This window comes from Sceloporus occidentalis, unplaced genomic scaffold, assembly GCF_023333645.1.
Source record: "Sceloporus occidentalis isolate IW3139 unplaced genomic scaffold, rSceOcc1.0.p SCAF_2, whole genome shotgun sequence".
Lineage (NCBI taxonomy): Eukaryota > Metazoa > Chordata > Lepidosauria > Squamata > Phrynosomatidae > Sceloporus > Sceloporus occidentalis.
In genome coordinates, this window is record NW_028316982.1 from 9088247 (window position 1) to 9102545 (window position 14299).

Sequence of the window (14299 nt, forward strand, 5' to 3'; positions counted from 1 at the left end):
TTTGGCAATTTGAGGCTGGGAAAAGGCTGACAATGGATTGAGAGAGAGAATTTTCCACCGTTGCTAACCTGTTTGCAAAATTCTCATACTCATATGGGGAGGACATGAGTCATGGTTTTCTTTGCTTTTGTACTATATAACCTTTTGGAATTTGTCTTCCATTGGTCCCAGCTTGGAGGCAGGATGGGATGGATACCAATCCAGGGGGCCCCCATATAGCCAACTATGGGGATTGAGTTGGATCGCCAGCTGGGGATAGTCTGGGTAGAATTAGAATGGGGGCTCATTTTTATCACTGGATGTGAGGGGCTGCTGGACCACAACAAGAAAAGGACTTGAAAGCATTTCTGCTCTATACTAACTACTGCATTAGTTAGCACCAATAAAACTTATTTTATAGCAGTAGCACGTGTCAGTGGTCAGCACTTTTGGGGAAGCCTGGAACTACATCCAATTCCAGGTCAGAATAAGGTTCACTCACCATGCCATCCTGAGAAGAGATGCCTTTCTGCACAGGATGCTCAAAAAGAACAGTTCCATTGGGAGATGTGAAACGGACTCGGCTTGGCTGGCTCAGCCTATGAAAGGAGAAGAAAAAGGTGGCATGTGATTTGGGTCTGGAAGGCAGGAGCAGTTCCCTAGCTGACTCTTATTGATCTCTGGAACCACAATAAACCACAACTTTAGTTGGAATTTTTGTGGACCAGTGGATCTTCTGCAGCCAATACTGTGGAACAATAGCTAGCTTTGGGCTAGGCAGTCAGAGAGGATTCTGGCTTCAGGGAACAGATTCCTATGTGCCACAGGCTACCGGGTATGTCTAATTTTGGACAGAGATTTGAAAAAAGTTCCTTTTTGGACTACAGAAGTTGTAATAGCCCTGCCAGCATGGCCCTCAGAGAGACAGATGGCTTCAGGAAACATATTCCTATGTGCCAACGGCTATGAAGTATTTCCTACTGTGGACAGAGATCAGAAAAAAAGTTCCTTTTGGGACCACAAATCCTGGCATAGCCCTGCCAGCATAGTAATCCAAAAGAGGAACTTTTCCAAGCTCTAGTTATGAACACGTGGGCTCATTGATGAACCCCCAAGCCAGTGATGGCCTACAGCAGGACCAACAACAAACTCATAGTATCACACTAAGTTTTCCTCCCTTACCAGACTCAAGGAAGGAAAATATATCTTTGGCCTGGTGGAAAAGAATAACAGCTTTTGCGGCTGGTTTTTGGGATGTGCATACGTTTTGAACATTAGTCATTGCTTGGCTATGTAAAGGCTTGGAAAAAGAGCCTGCCTGTTAGAATGGGTGAGCGTGGTTCTGTCTTTCTCTCCCAGAGGCGGCCAATTGTTAAAGGCAGTTTTAACAATCAGAGATGATTGATTGATTGCAGCTCCCCGGAGCCAAGCTGGAGGCAGAAGGTCCCCCACGGAGACACCAGTCCAGAGCAAAGGCAGACTCTGGGGTGTGTTGGGGGGAGAGAGAAGTTGGGGCCTGGGAACATGAGGCTGCTGAAATTGTTTATTGGACTCTTTCCCATTTCCCTCCAAATTTGTTTTTAATAAAAAATAATAACAACCATGACAGGAAGAGCATTTCTGCCTGAGATGTCTACAGTGCAATTCAAAACTGGGACTCACCAGTTTGGTGGTTTCATAATGATATTTGTGATAGGCCAGTCAGTGCAATGGGCAGTGAAGCCCAAGAAACAGAAAAATCCAGGTTAGGAGAGTAGCAGCAGGCTGGGAGATACTTGAACCCAAACAAAGTTATCAAATGAAGCCCTTTCTGCTTTAAGCAGAAGTGGGCCATTCATATTTGTATAGAGCACAATGAACATTATATATGATGTGTAAGACAGAGAATCATCTGGAAGGGGACTCAGAAGTCATCTAGTCTGTCTCCCTGGCACACAAGATGCAGCTAGACCCTCCATGAGAGAAACAGATTAAGCTATGCCGAGGCCCTAAATTCTGTCAAATTCCATGCACTGTGCAGCCAACAGATCACATGCAGCTCATGGGGCCCCATTTTGTGGTCTGCCGGATCTACAATACTATAGCAGGAGCAGACAACTATGGAAAAGCAAGGGGCATATCCCCTCTCCTGTTGTAGTGTGCCTTCAAGTTGTTTCTGACTTATGGTAACCCTAAGGGTTTTCTTAGCAAGATTTGTTCAGAGGAGGTTAGCCATTGTTTTCCCCTAAGGCTGAAAGTATGTGACTTGCCCATGGTCAGCCAGTGGGTTTCCATGGCTTAGTGGGGAATTGAACCTTGCTTCCAGAGTCCTAGTTCAACACTCAAAGCACTATGCCACATTGGCTCACATGAAGGACTACCTGAATGCATTACGAAAGGGACTTCACCTACCTCTCATAGATGATGGAGAAGAGCAGGTGAGAGCGTAGGAGGCTGAACCTGGCTTTTGCTACTGCACTGGTTGCAGGCATCCATGACTCTGAGCCACTGGTGAGCAAGGCGACAAATTCTGGGAATCAAAATGATAGTTTCTGTGATCCTTTTAAAGGCATAAGCAATCCACAAAGCCTGTGTGAGCTAGATACAGTTTTATCTTTTTAAAGTTTAAGGTCTTAAAATGAGACAATGTGATAGTTTTAACATTATGAGTATGTACCCTTTTCACACTTTCTCTGCCCTGAATAATGTCACATGAATAGCATCTCATAGCACAATGGTCAGGATTTTGTTAGCATCTTACCCATATGTAAATTCCCTGTCAGAAGTGGTTGGATTTTTGCTTGGTGCAGAATTGCCATAGGTTTTAGGTTGTGGAAGCAGAACTGGGTATGCAGGATTTTTATGGATGGATGTGCATGTGATATATTTGTCTGTGAAATGTGCTATATGCGTTTGTGCACTTTACACAGTTGCACATTGATCATGAAGATGCACGTGCATCTTTAACTGCACAACAGCACAATTCACTAATGAGGTAGCATCACACAACTAACTGGGAAATTCTGTCAGCTTCATCGCCTTTGTGTAATTTCTCAACCATAATCTCAAAACAGACACTGTCAACAACCCATACAAGATCACACACAACATTTACCACACTTACATTAAATGCCCACATTACTTAATGAAGAAAATAACAAAAAATATGTAAAATGTTGCCGTGCTCACTGTCTTTCATTTTATGTGTTGTTGTATGCCTCCAAGTTGTTTCCAACCTATGGCGATCCTAAAGTGACTCTCTCATGGGGTTTTCTTGGCAAGAGTTTTCAGAGGGATTTTGCCTTTGCCTTTCCCTGAAGCTGAGAGAGTGTGACTTGCCCAAGGCCACCAATGGGTTTCCATGGCTGTGCCAGGATTTGATCTTATTATCCAGTCATAGACCAATGCTCAAACAACTATACCACCATATCGAGGGTTACAGACTATATTTCAGAAGATTGAATTGGCAAAATCACCTTTGAGTATTCCTTGCCTAATTAAACCCTATGAAATCATGGGGTCATCATAAATTTACAGGCGACTTGAATGCACATACATACAGGCTGTGTGTGTGTGTGTGTGTGTGTGTGTGTGTGTGTGTGTGTGTGGCTGTCTATGATTAAAAGCAAAGCAGTAGTAATTCCCTCATTTTTCTTAGATCCAAAAAGAATGCAGTTAATCATATTTTTTAAAAAGTTGAAATTCAAGTGCTTAATAAACAGAAGAAAAATATATAAAACATAAGCTTCTGCCTTCTTCCACTGCTAAAGATGAAACTGAGTTACTTGTGTTTTCAGCATTCTTCAATACATGATATTATTCTCTGGGCTTGAGGCCATGTGGTGTTGGGGCCTTAAGTCTCTGAATCTATATATATATATATATATATATATATATATCTCGGAGCAATGATAATTTCTTTTTATGTTAAAACAGATGTGTAGGTGAGAGGCAGTCACATAAACAGTTTGCAATGGCATAAGAACAAGACAGTGGAAGTGAGGTGGTGTTTGGGTGGACTCCAGCACTGCAGATTGCAAAATGCCATTTTTGAAGGCTCCTTTATGTGCAGTGAAGGGATAAACAAAACAAAACAAAACAAAAGTCCCCTAAATGGAAAGCTAGCATATCAAGAAGAAACGTTCCAACCTTGCTCTGCTAATTTTCTACTTGCATGAAGGTGGGTTTTCCTCCTTTATTCTTTTAATGCAGGGAAACATTTAACAGGCTATCTTCCACCTGCAGGACTTAGCTCTGGAGTTTACAAGATTATAGCCAAGATTCAGAGACCTGTAGTTCAAAAAGTGACTTTTCCAGTCGATGGTTGTACACAGTTCCACAACTACACTGGTAAAAGCTGGGACATGGACTTAGATTGGGCAAGGATTTTTCATTATATATTTACTAGTCAGGAGAGCTGAAAAAGTTTTTAATGTGCAAGATCTCTTATAAAGCATAATACTGTATATAAATAAATACTTGAACATATACAAGAAAAAGGTCTTCTATGCTTAAGCTGCAAACCTGAAGACATTATACACTGAACTGTACAGTTAAATGACATTTCAACCAGATAACTATATTCCAAACCCACACTTACAAACTGACCCAGTAAAATCATTTTTAAATGCCACTCTTTCTAGACCTAACAACTTTATAAAGGCACTATTCAAGTCACTTGTACACCATCTTTTTCTAAATACTGAACCACAGGTTCCCATCTTCCTAACATCAATGCATATTTTTGGTACTTCGTCATGTTGTTAGCGTAACCTTCCCAAACCAATCCCAGATTTTCTTAATCAATTCTCGCTCTGCTAGGTTTTTGATTACTCATCTATATTTGAATGAATAACATTCTTGCATTTGTAATTATGTATAGAACAAGCTTCTTTTTAAAATCTAGAGCAAGGGTGGACACAGTCCCCCTCCCCTTTTTCTTTTTGTATAGCATTTAAAGTGTCTCCAGACTGTCCCTATTCTGACCAAAAGTGTTTAGGAATTGGCTGTCCTGAAAGCCCCCAGGACTAGGCAATCCACCTTTTAAATAGGTTGCAGGCCTCCTTAAATGATTTAACATGTTTTTTTTTAAAAATCTCTATTTTTCAAAATCAGAAATGGACTTCCATTTCCAGGGATTTTTTGCAGGTTGGGCAGACTTTTGCCAGTCTATATGGTATGCCAGGGCAGTCTAGGGCAGGTAATGGCCTCTAGATTCATCATAGTTGCCTTCTCCTTTTCTAGAGTGCGGATGAAGAGCATGTGTCCAGATACGGGTGGGAAGAATATTCAAAATTATGTGTTCTTAGGTCAAACAAAAACGTGTTTCCTAGCTGTTAGGAAATCTGCTGGGAAGAAATATCAACCAGGGAGAATTCCGTACAATTGTGTCTTAGTATTTGAATGTCCCAAATTGTTATGGACCAATTATTCCATGGAGAAAGAAAAAAAACACAAACATTATGAGCAAAAGCCCCTCAACACACATATTTTCCCTCCACAGAATGATTCTTCCACAACACTTTGTCATGTATGAATATGGGGAGAATACTCCAGAGGAATATTCATTTTCTCCCACAGTCGGGGGGGAAATTACTGTAATTAATCTTCCTCGCATGTGAGGATGAAATAGTTCAGGATTTACATTCCAAGTCCAGATTTTGGATTCTAACTCCAATCATCCCTCATCACTGCCTTAAGGATGCTGGGTGTTGCAATCCAGAAACATGTGAAGGAGTATACATTCCCAAACTGATCAAGAGCAGTAACTAGATTTTCTGGGATTAGTTCTTGCATGTTTATAAAGACATCAGTTGAGATCCACTGTTTGAATGTAAAATGTCAGTCAGTCTTCTCTAAATAGGCCACTTTCCAGGTTTGTTGGAACAACAGCTCCTATTATCCACTGCAAACATGCCAAGGGGTGGCTGGTGTGATGGGAGTTGTGGCTGAACACATCTGAAGGGCATCAGGTAGGGGAACGTGCCATCATATCATTTCCATCAACTATCAACAGCAAAAGTGAACTAATTTGAAACAAGTTTAACTTCATGTAGGTTTTTTAAAACAAAAGAGAAAAAACATTTAAGTACTGTATATACTCAACTATAAGTCAATCTCATGTATGAGGGCAAGTTTGGGGGCCAAAATTATGGATTTTGATATGACCCATGGATAAGTCAAGGGTAAAACTTAGCAGCGTGTAACAAAGGATGTAAAGCATGAAGTAAAGGAAAACGATGCTAGAGATCTTTTAAAATTTTGACAGGCATAACTGTTTCTGCTCACCCTAAAGGCGGGATGGATGAGCTAGAGAGGGTTGATGCTTCTTTTAGGTACTCAGAGAAGGGATTATGCTCTCACCTTTCACTAGAGCATGATTCCTTTTTGATAAGAGTACAGTACTTACATTGACCCATGGATAAGTTTTTTGAGTCAATTTTTGACTAAAATTTCTAGACTTATACACAAGTATATACTGTAACTCCCTTATGCTGCCTCAGTCAAAAGTATCCTGTATGATTATTTTACCATGTCTTTGTGTTTCATGTAAACCAGATTTTAGGAAGGTTATTTCTTGGATTATAACTCCCAGAATCATTCATGGTGGGTAGGGGATTCTTGGCTATGTAATCCAAAACATTTTTCAAGCTCTGATATAAATCAGGTATTCATTGGCTAGAGCACAATGTCAAGGTTATATCCTTTGCTAAACACACACACACTTTCCATCCGGTGTGATCCAAATTCTGTGCCAGGATAAACTGGAATTCACTACCTCCATAAATATTGAAAACTGAGCAGCTTTTGACAATTACTATTTTGCAAAGTGTAATCTGTAATTTTTGTTATTTTGGATGGCTATAAGAATGGGTAGGGTAAGAGACAAAAGCAAAGCAACTGAAGCCAACTGCTAACCACTGGAAATCTGAGTTTCCATTCTTCCAAACTTTTCAACTGACATTGTTCACACATTTTCAGAACTATGGGTTTTCACAAGGGCTGGAAACTTCCTTCTTTAAATAACAGCAACAACATGTCAAATGGGATTCCCAAGAAGAATGTGTCCAGTATTACCACTTTCTGCAGTTTTCCCCAGACACGTGGAGAAAAAAGACCTCTGCAAAGTCCTATCCATACCTATGTGGCTGTCATCTCGGATGAAGTCCTCAGAGCTGCGATAGGTGCGGTCATTGTAGTTCCTATGTAAGCCATCTTCTCTTTCCCGGAAATATCCAGTGTTGTAAAGCATCAGCTGAGGCCTCTTCTCTAGGAAGCTGGCTGCATGGTGAAAGAGAGAAAGCAGATTTTTTAAAACATCACATAATCAAAGTATAATACAAGAGCAAATGCACTCCAGCTGTCCTGATTTGGCATCCTACTTTTTCAGTTGCTTTTAAAATGTCCCAGTTTCTCTCTCCTCCTCCCATTTTCTTCTTGGTCCTCAGCTTATGTCAGTTGCTGCAAACTTGGTTCAAATCTGGTGCATTGACTGCACTCTTTCTTGGAGAAGGCAGAACAAGCCACAATGGTTCATGCTTTAGTGGCTTCTCATTTAGACCACTGCAATGTGCTTTACATGGAGCTGCCCTTGAAAGGTGTTTGGAAGCTGCAGCCAGTGAAAAATGCAGCATTCATTCTGGTGTCAGGTGTGCATTTTAGAGACCATATAATACTGGTCCTGCAAGAACTGCGCTGGTTTTCAATTTGCTTCCTAGCTCAACTTTAAATTTGTTGCCTGCTTATTTTTATCTAATTCTATTTTGTATTATTATCTATTGTTTTACATGTATTTTGTAGAATGTACACCATTGGCAGGTTTCATTTATATTGATTTTATTGTTTATATGTACAGCACGGTGTAAAAATCTACAGCGCTATATAAATAAAGAATAATAATAATAATAATAATAATAATAATAATAACAACAACCCAAGGTGTTGACTTACAAAGTCCTAAACAACTTGGGGCTGTGATACCTGAAAGCTAGCCTCCTCCCATACAAACCTGCCAGAAATTTGAGATCTTCAGAGGAGGCCCTGTTTGGTGTCCCAACACCTTATGAAGTTATGTTGGTGGGTTCACTTAATAGGGCCTTCTCTGTAGCAGTGCCTTGACAGTGGAAGTCCCTACCCAAGAAAGGGCCAGTACAGACTGGCACTAAAAGCCACCTTGCGGGCAGTGTGGGGGTGGTGTATGCACAATGCACAACCTGACACCGCCCGGAAGCCACCCGCCTGCCCACACATATGTGCTGGCTTCATGGTGCTCTGTGGGTGCAGTGTTTAGACACCCCATGCTGCCCAAGTGCCACAAAGCAGCCATGGCCGCAGAAAGAGTGCCCTTTTGCTGACTCAGAAAGGAGCAGCATTTTGCCACCCCTTTTTGAGCCAGCAAATAGCTGGATCGAAGCTATGGTGTCCAGTTGCCACAGCCCTGATCCAGCATTCAAAGAGATGGCATGAAGCCACCTCTTCAGGCTGTCTCTTTTGGCCCAAAGTTAGGCTGGTCCTATCTCTGTTAAGCTCCCAGCCAAAACAGTACTGCTCTGAATGGCATTCAGTGTCTGAAACTGCTATTTAATTGTTTCAAAACTGGATTCTAGGATTGTCTTTAGATTGCTTTTAAGAGTTTTAAAAGAGTATTTTAATATGTTTTTTAAATGTTTTTATCTTTCACCAAACTGGTTGTTGTTGTTCATTGCCTTGGGAGCTGAGAGGTGATATAGAAATACTGCAAATAAATAAATAAAGTGCAAAGGTAGTTTGGACTCAGTCAACTCAGCAAGGGAAGAGAAGAGGGGACTACTCCTTCCCAGTAGACTTTGGCAAAGGCAAACTGCTGCACGTCTCCTAGCTTGTGTGTTTTTCCTTATTAAACCCTTTTGCCATGGTGACCATACTCTGTTGTTGTTTGGCCACCTGCATTCTGGTTTTTCTCTGTAAAATGTTAGAGGGTATGCAAGAGTAGGCCTTGATTCTTCTAATTTCAACCCTTTCCTTGCTTCTTTCTGGCTCTAGCTGTGCATGTGTCATTTGCCTTCAAGTCATTTCCCACGTATGGCGACACTAAGGCGAACCTATCATGTTCTTGGCAACCTAGCTACAAAGCACCAAGAACACCTTTGGGTTGATGTCAATTGGTGCAGTAACTCATGGTGTCATTCCCCCATTGACCTCCTCCTGCGCCACACCATACACAATCCTTAGTAATATTTTCTGTACTAATGTTATTCATAAATCATAAATCCCACATATCAATGAATGTAAGGGTAATAGTTGTGACATAACTAGCAAAATTAAAATTGTACAATATCATACCCATATTGTAAATGTGTTTACAAATATGTAGCTTTATGTGGTTAAAGTGAAAATTTGGTAAAATGTGCCATTTTTAAAGAAAAATTTAAAAGAATAAAAATTATTTTAAAAAATTAAAAATATTTTTAAAAGTTAAAATAAAAGCAAAAACCTGGGGCTTCTCCTCTCTACTCCCTGGGGCTTTTGTTCAGGCTGGATGAGGCTAATAAGTTACACTGGCTGTGCCCATCCCATGCAGCCAATGACAAAAAACAACAGCCAATAGATTTGATGGAACTTTTTTGTTTTTGTCCCAGCTGTTTGGTTCATCTGACAATGCTAAGTATTTACAACTGTAAGCCTAATTCTGAGTAGACTCTGTAAGAAATGCAAAATAAAAAAAGTGATTCTCAAGGACAAAGGATTCCTCCAGATTGGGCACATGTGTCAGTAAACTGCAATATTTGTTGCTTTCATTCCTGGGGTTTTATAAAGACTCTCATGATGTTTTTGTTGTCCCAGATCCTTTCCTCGCAATTTCTGGCACCATCTGCAACATTTGATTCCCACTACAAATGGGTTTCTTTTCATTCCAAGACATAATGGAACAATATGTTCTCCTTTCTCCTCCTCCTTCCTACAGATCATTAGTGAAAATGGATCTTTTGCACCATAACTCTATGACTCTAAAAGAAATTCTTAAAAACCAGGGGGGGAAATTGGCCTTTCTGGTCATAGGGGCATAGGGATATAGCTAGTACGAGAAGTAGCTCCCTGAATCCACAGCCCAGGATCCCATAGGACTGAGCCATGATGGTTAAAGTGGTATCAAAGTGCTATAATCATTCAGTGTTGGTCAGTCGCAAGGGAGAGGTGGAAACGGATAAAGGTAGTTACTTCATCATAACTAGCTTGTCTGGCGTAGGTACTAAGATTGAAGCTGACTTGCCAAATTGTCTCTGGCAAAAATATGTGGAAAGCTAATCTCCCCATTTTGCTGGTCTTTGTGGATTTTTTTGCTAAGTCTCAGAACAGTGGCGCTAGTTTGGGAGTAAGACGTGACGGAAATGGGAAAAGCTATGATCCACATATGATTATTAATGCTGTCCAAATGTGTTTTTTTTATTTATGATTTCCAAATGTATATTTGGACGGGGATTTCATAAACTGTTTGGCAAGTCCTGCCACAGGCCACCAAGAACTCCTTGTGCAATTAACCACCTTGGGACAAAGCCTTGCTTTTACTGGAAATCCCTTGCATGCAAACAAGCAACATGTTCACTGTGTGAAAATAGACATTTTTAAGGCCAATTTGTAGTTCGTTTGCCATGTATTAAAAAAGGAGCGTAGCATCAAACCACAAGGCCTGTTTTGCTGTCCGTTCCCACTCCTATTCCACATCATGGATTTTCTTTTTTCCTTCCCCCACCTAAATACACAAAGATATCTACTGAGAACTTGAGAAGTTACTTTTAAAAATGAGTTTGTTCTGTAGCTTATTAAAGCATTTAAAAAGCAGTTTACTGTTGTTATTCACTGCAGAATTTAAAAAAGGAGTTTGGTATTGTTTGGTCATTATTTTCCTCCTGCTTGCTGTTATTGTTAAAACAACAACTTAGCAATGAAAAGAGAATGGCATAAAACTTGGAGGAGTCTTAGAAAATGCACTTTTTATAAAGTAACTTTTAACTCAACTAGAAAAATGGTTGCTGGCTGTTGCCACACTGCAGAATGAATGCAGTTTGATGTTGCTTTAATTGTCGTGGCTACATCTGACAGAATCCTGGGATTTGGAGTTTTTTGTGGCACCAGAGCTCTCTGACAGAGAAGACTAAATATCTCACAAAATGACAAATCCCAGAATTCCATAACATTGAACCATAGTTGTTAAAGTGGAGTTAAACTGCAATCATTCTTCAGTGTAGATGTAGAACCCATTATACCAATAATATATCGTTCTTCGTCATTATGCAAACTGAACTTTCTTATGTCCTCATTGCACTAACTAGTAACTTTCTAATGATGTTACTTGCAACTTGTTACTTCTGAGCTCTGCTTCTTTTAGAAGCAGGGACTTCTTTGCAGAGATGCCTTCCTCATGGAATCATATCCTGAATGAAGCCTCTCAAATCAACCATATTCCACTGGAACTGTCATGAAAATTGATGGTGGTAATGGGGAATTCTGTGAGTTGTACTCCAAAAAGTAACTTCTCCAAACTGTGATAGAAATATGATAACCTGTATCCCACAGGAAAATTACATGTGTGTTAATAAATGCCAGCGGCTGCATCCACGCTCCAGATATAGTCTGGTTTGACACCACTTTAACTGCCATGGATCAGTGTGATGGGATCTGGGATTTGTAGTTTTATGAGATATTTAGCCTTTTCTATTAGAGAGCTCAGGTGCCACAACAAGCTACAGTTCCCACAATTCTATTACATGGAGTCATGGCAGGTAAAGTGTTGTCACACTGGATTATTTCTGCAGTGCAGATGCAGCCTGAGTCGTTCCTGTGATTTATCATAGATATGATGGCTGCTTCACATGTGCACTCACATGACAAAGCTACGTTGTTTGTGCATAATAAACAATAGGATACAAGATGGATGCAGAAATATTTCCTATATAGAAAATACCCTGTTGTGTGAGAATGCACAAATGGAGGCATGCATGCTTTCAGCCCTTGTCTCCCTGCTTCTTCCTGCTGATGTGAAATTTAATATTCTCTTTTCTCTTTAAGCTGCATTGTTTCAAGTACTGACTGACGGCCATGTGGTGGCTCACCCAGCAATGGCCCTTGACCCACTGGAGGATGGGTGGGGGGGGTCCCAGTTTCCCAAAGCACATATGGACCTCGCAAGATCAGATCCCCCCCTCCATTTCCTTCTTCCATTCCCAACCTGATTTACAAAACAGCTAATCTAAACATTCTTTGATACGAGCCAGAGTAGTCCCATTGAAATTAATGGACAGCCCTTGGCTGGGATCCAAGCGTTCCACCTTAGCGGGTGTGAGGATCAGCCAGCCCAGCTGGAAACAGTTTTTGGCAAGGAGCTTGTCTGCATGCTCTTTGGGAAAGATTCAGGACAGAAAGCAGTTATTATGTAATCCTTATTGGGACAAAGTTAATTGTGTTTGTGCAAATCACTTAGGAACGAAACAACAACAGGACAACTCCAACACAGTGGGAAGTCGGGCAAGAGTGTCTGGGTGACACAATTCTCTCCTGGCTCTCGGCTGCTTTCAGCACAGCCAGTTGGTCTCCCATTGCTTGCAAACCAAGTTATCCCAGATTCCTGTGCAACCTAGCAATGGATTCTGGATCTGGAATCCTTGTTGGCACAAAGCATCCTTGCTGCCCAGCTTCTTCTATGGTGGCTAAAAGAAATCCACTGAGCTGGCTCTGAAAACGAGCCAGGATTTCTGGCCCATGACCCACCATACTAACCAACACAAGAAACATTATTTTCCAAGCCATCTTTTGGATCTCCCATGCCAACCTGGATGGCACAGCCACTCCTTTGAGCAGAAAAGTTAAAAATTCAACTGGACATGCTTTGATTTATATCCTGCTGATTTGACTAAAAAATCCATCCTCCCAAACTGCTCTGAATTTAAAATCAAGAAGACTAGATCTACTTAGTCAGGTATTTGGGTTTCAACTGTGGCTCAGAGCTTGGGAACATTACTTTTTTGGACTACATAGTCGATAATGGGCTGGATGAGGGAAAACAGACTCAGCCTGAATCCAGAGAAAACGGAAGTGTTCGTGATAGGTTCTCCTGGCCCTGGGATGGCGGCATTTCCATCTGTCCTGAATGGGATCACGCTTCCCGTGAAGGACTCGGTACGCAGCCTGGGGGTGCTTCTTGATTCGTCGCTCCACCTTACCTCACAGGTGGATGCGACGGTCAGGAGTACCTGTTATCAGCTTCGGCTGATACGCCAGCTGCATCCCTACCTGAGCCGGGGGGACCTTGAAACAGTAGTACATGCTCTGGTAACCTCTCGTTTGGATTTCTGCAATGCGCTCTACAAGGGGCAACCCTTGTACCATACCCGGAAGCTGCAATTGGTGCAGAATATGGCGGCGAGACTGGTCACTAATAAATCCAGAACCAGTCACATAACACTGGTCTTAAAAGACCTTCACTGGCTGCCCATTCACTTCCGGGCGCAATACAAGGTGTTGGTTATTACCTATAAAGCCCTAAATGGCTTGGGCCCAGGGTACTTGGAGGACCGCCTCTCCCCATATAATCCGCCCCGCACACTCAGATCAGCCGGGAAGCAAATGCTAAGAGTTCCGGAGGCTAGATTGGCTATTACCACCAGGAGGGCCTTTTCTACTTCGGCCCCCAAGCTCTGGAACTCGCTCCCCGGCGAGCTCCGCTCGGCCACCTCCTTAGACCACTTTAAGAAGGGGCTGAAAACATGCTTATTTGAGCAGGCATACCCCTGACTCCTGAATGCTCTCCCTCCCCTCCTGACAGCATTGTTGAGCTGGCATGAGATATGTTTATTGCTAATGTGTATATGGGTTTTTTAAATATATTCATGTTTTTAATATTTATATTGTAAGTTGTATATGTTGCTAAACTGCTTTGATCAATGGAAAAGCTGTATATAAATAAAATTTTATTATTATATTATTATTACATCCCCCAGAATATCAGATAGCACCTACCAGTGGGAAGCCTGCTTCATATCCTTCAACTATCCTGGATTTTAAGGGACGGCTCTGATTAATCCTCTGTTTTCCCACTTTTTCAGTGGCCAGAGAGAAATGTCTCAGTTTCTCTCTTCTTCTCCCACTTTCCCACTTTCTTCTCAGTTTATTAACATTGCTGCAAACCAAATTCAAAGAGCAAAAGCTGAGCAAAACACTGAGCAAAAGATGTAGCATAAGGTTTTATAGACTTGGTCGGCTTCCTCACATGGAGTGAACTGGTGCCCAGTAGAGACTTTATACTCATAGTGTATGAATAGACATAGAAATGCCACAGGTAGGCTTGCAATTCTATGGCTATTCATAC

General features: G+C 41.3%; 1 protein-coding gene across 1 annotated transcript in view; it reads right to left on the reverse strand.

The window, feature by feature from the left end:
* Window positions 1-14299, reverse strand: part of LOC149317949 (chordin-like) — a 76423-nt gene that overhangs the window by 43038 nt on the left and 19086 nt on the right. The window contains exons 4-6 of the mRNA XM_089507531.1: window positions 7099-7239; window positions 2371-2488; window positions 482-578 (exon numbers count right to left, since the gene is read on the reverse strand). Coding sequence (XP_089363657.1) covers window positions 482-578; window positions 2371-2488; window positions 7099-7239 — 356 coding nt within the window. The remainder of the gene's footprint in view (window positions 1-481; window positions 579-2370; window positions 2489-7098; window positions 7240-14299) is intronic.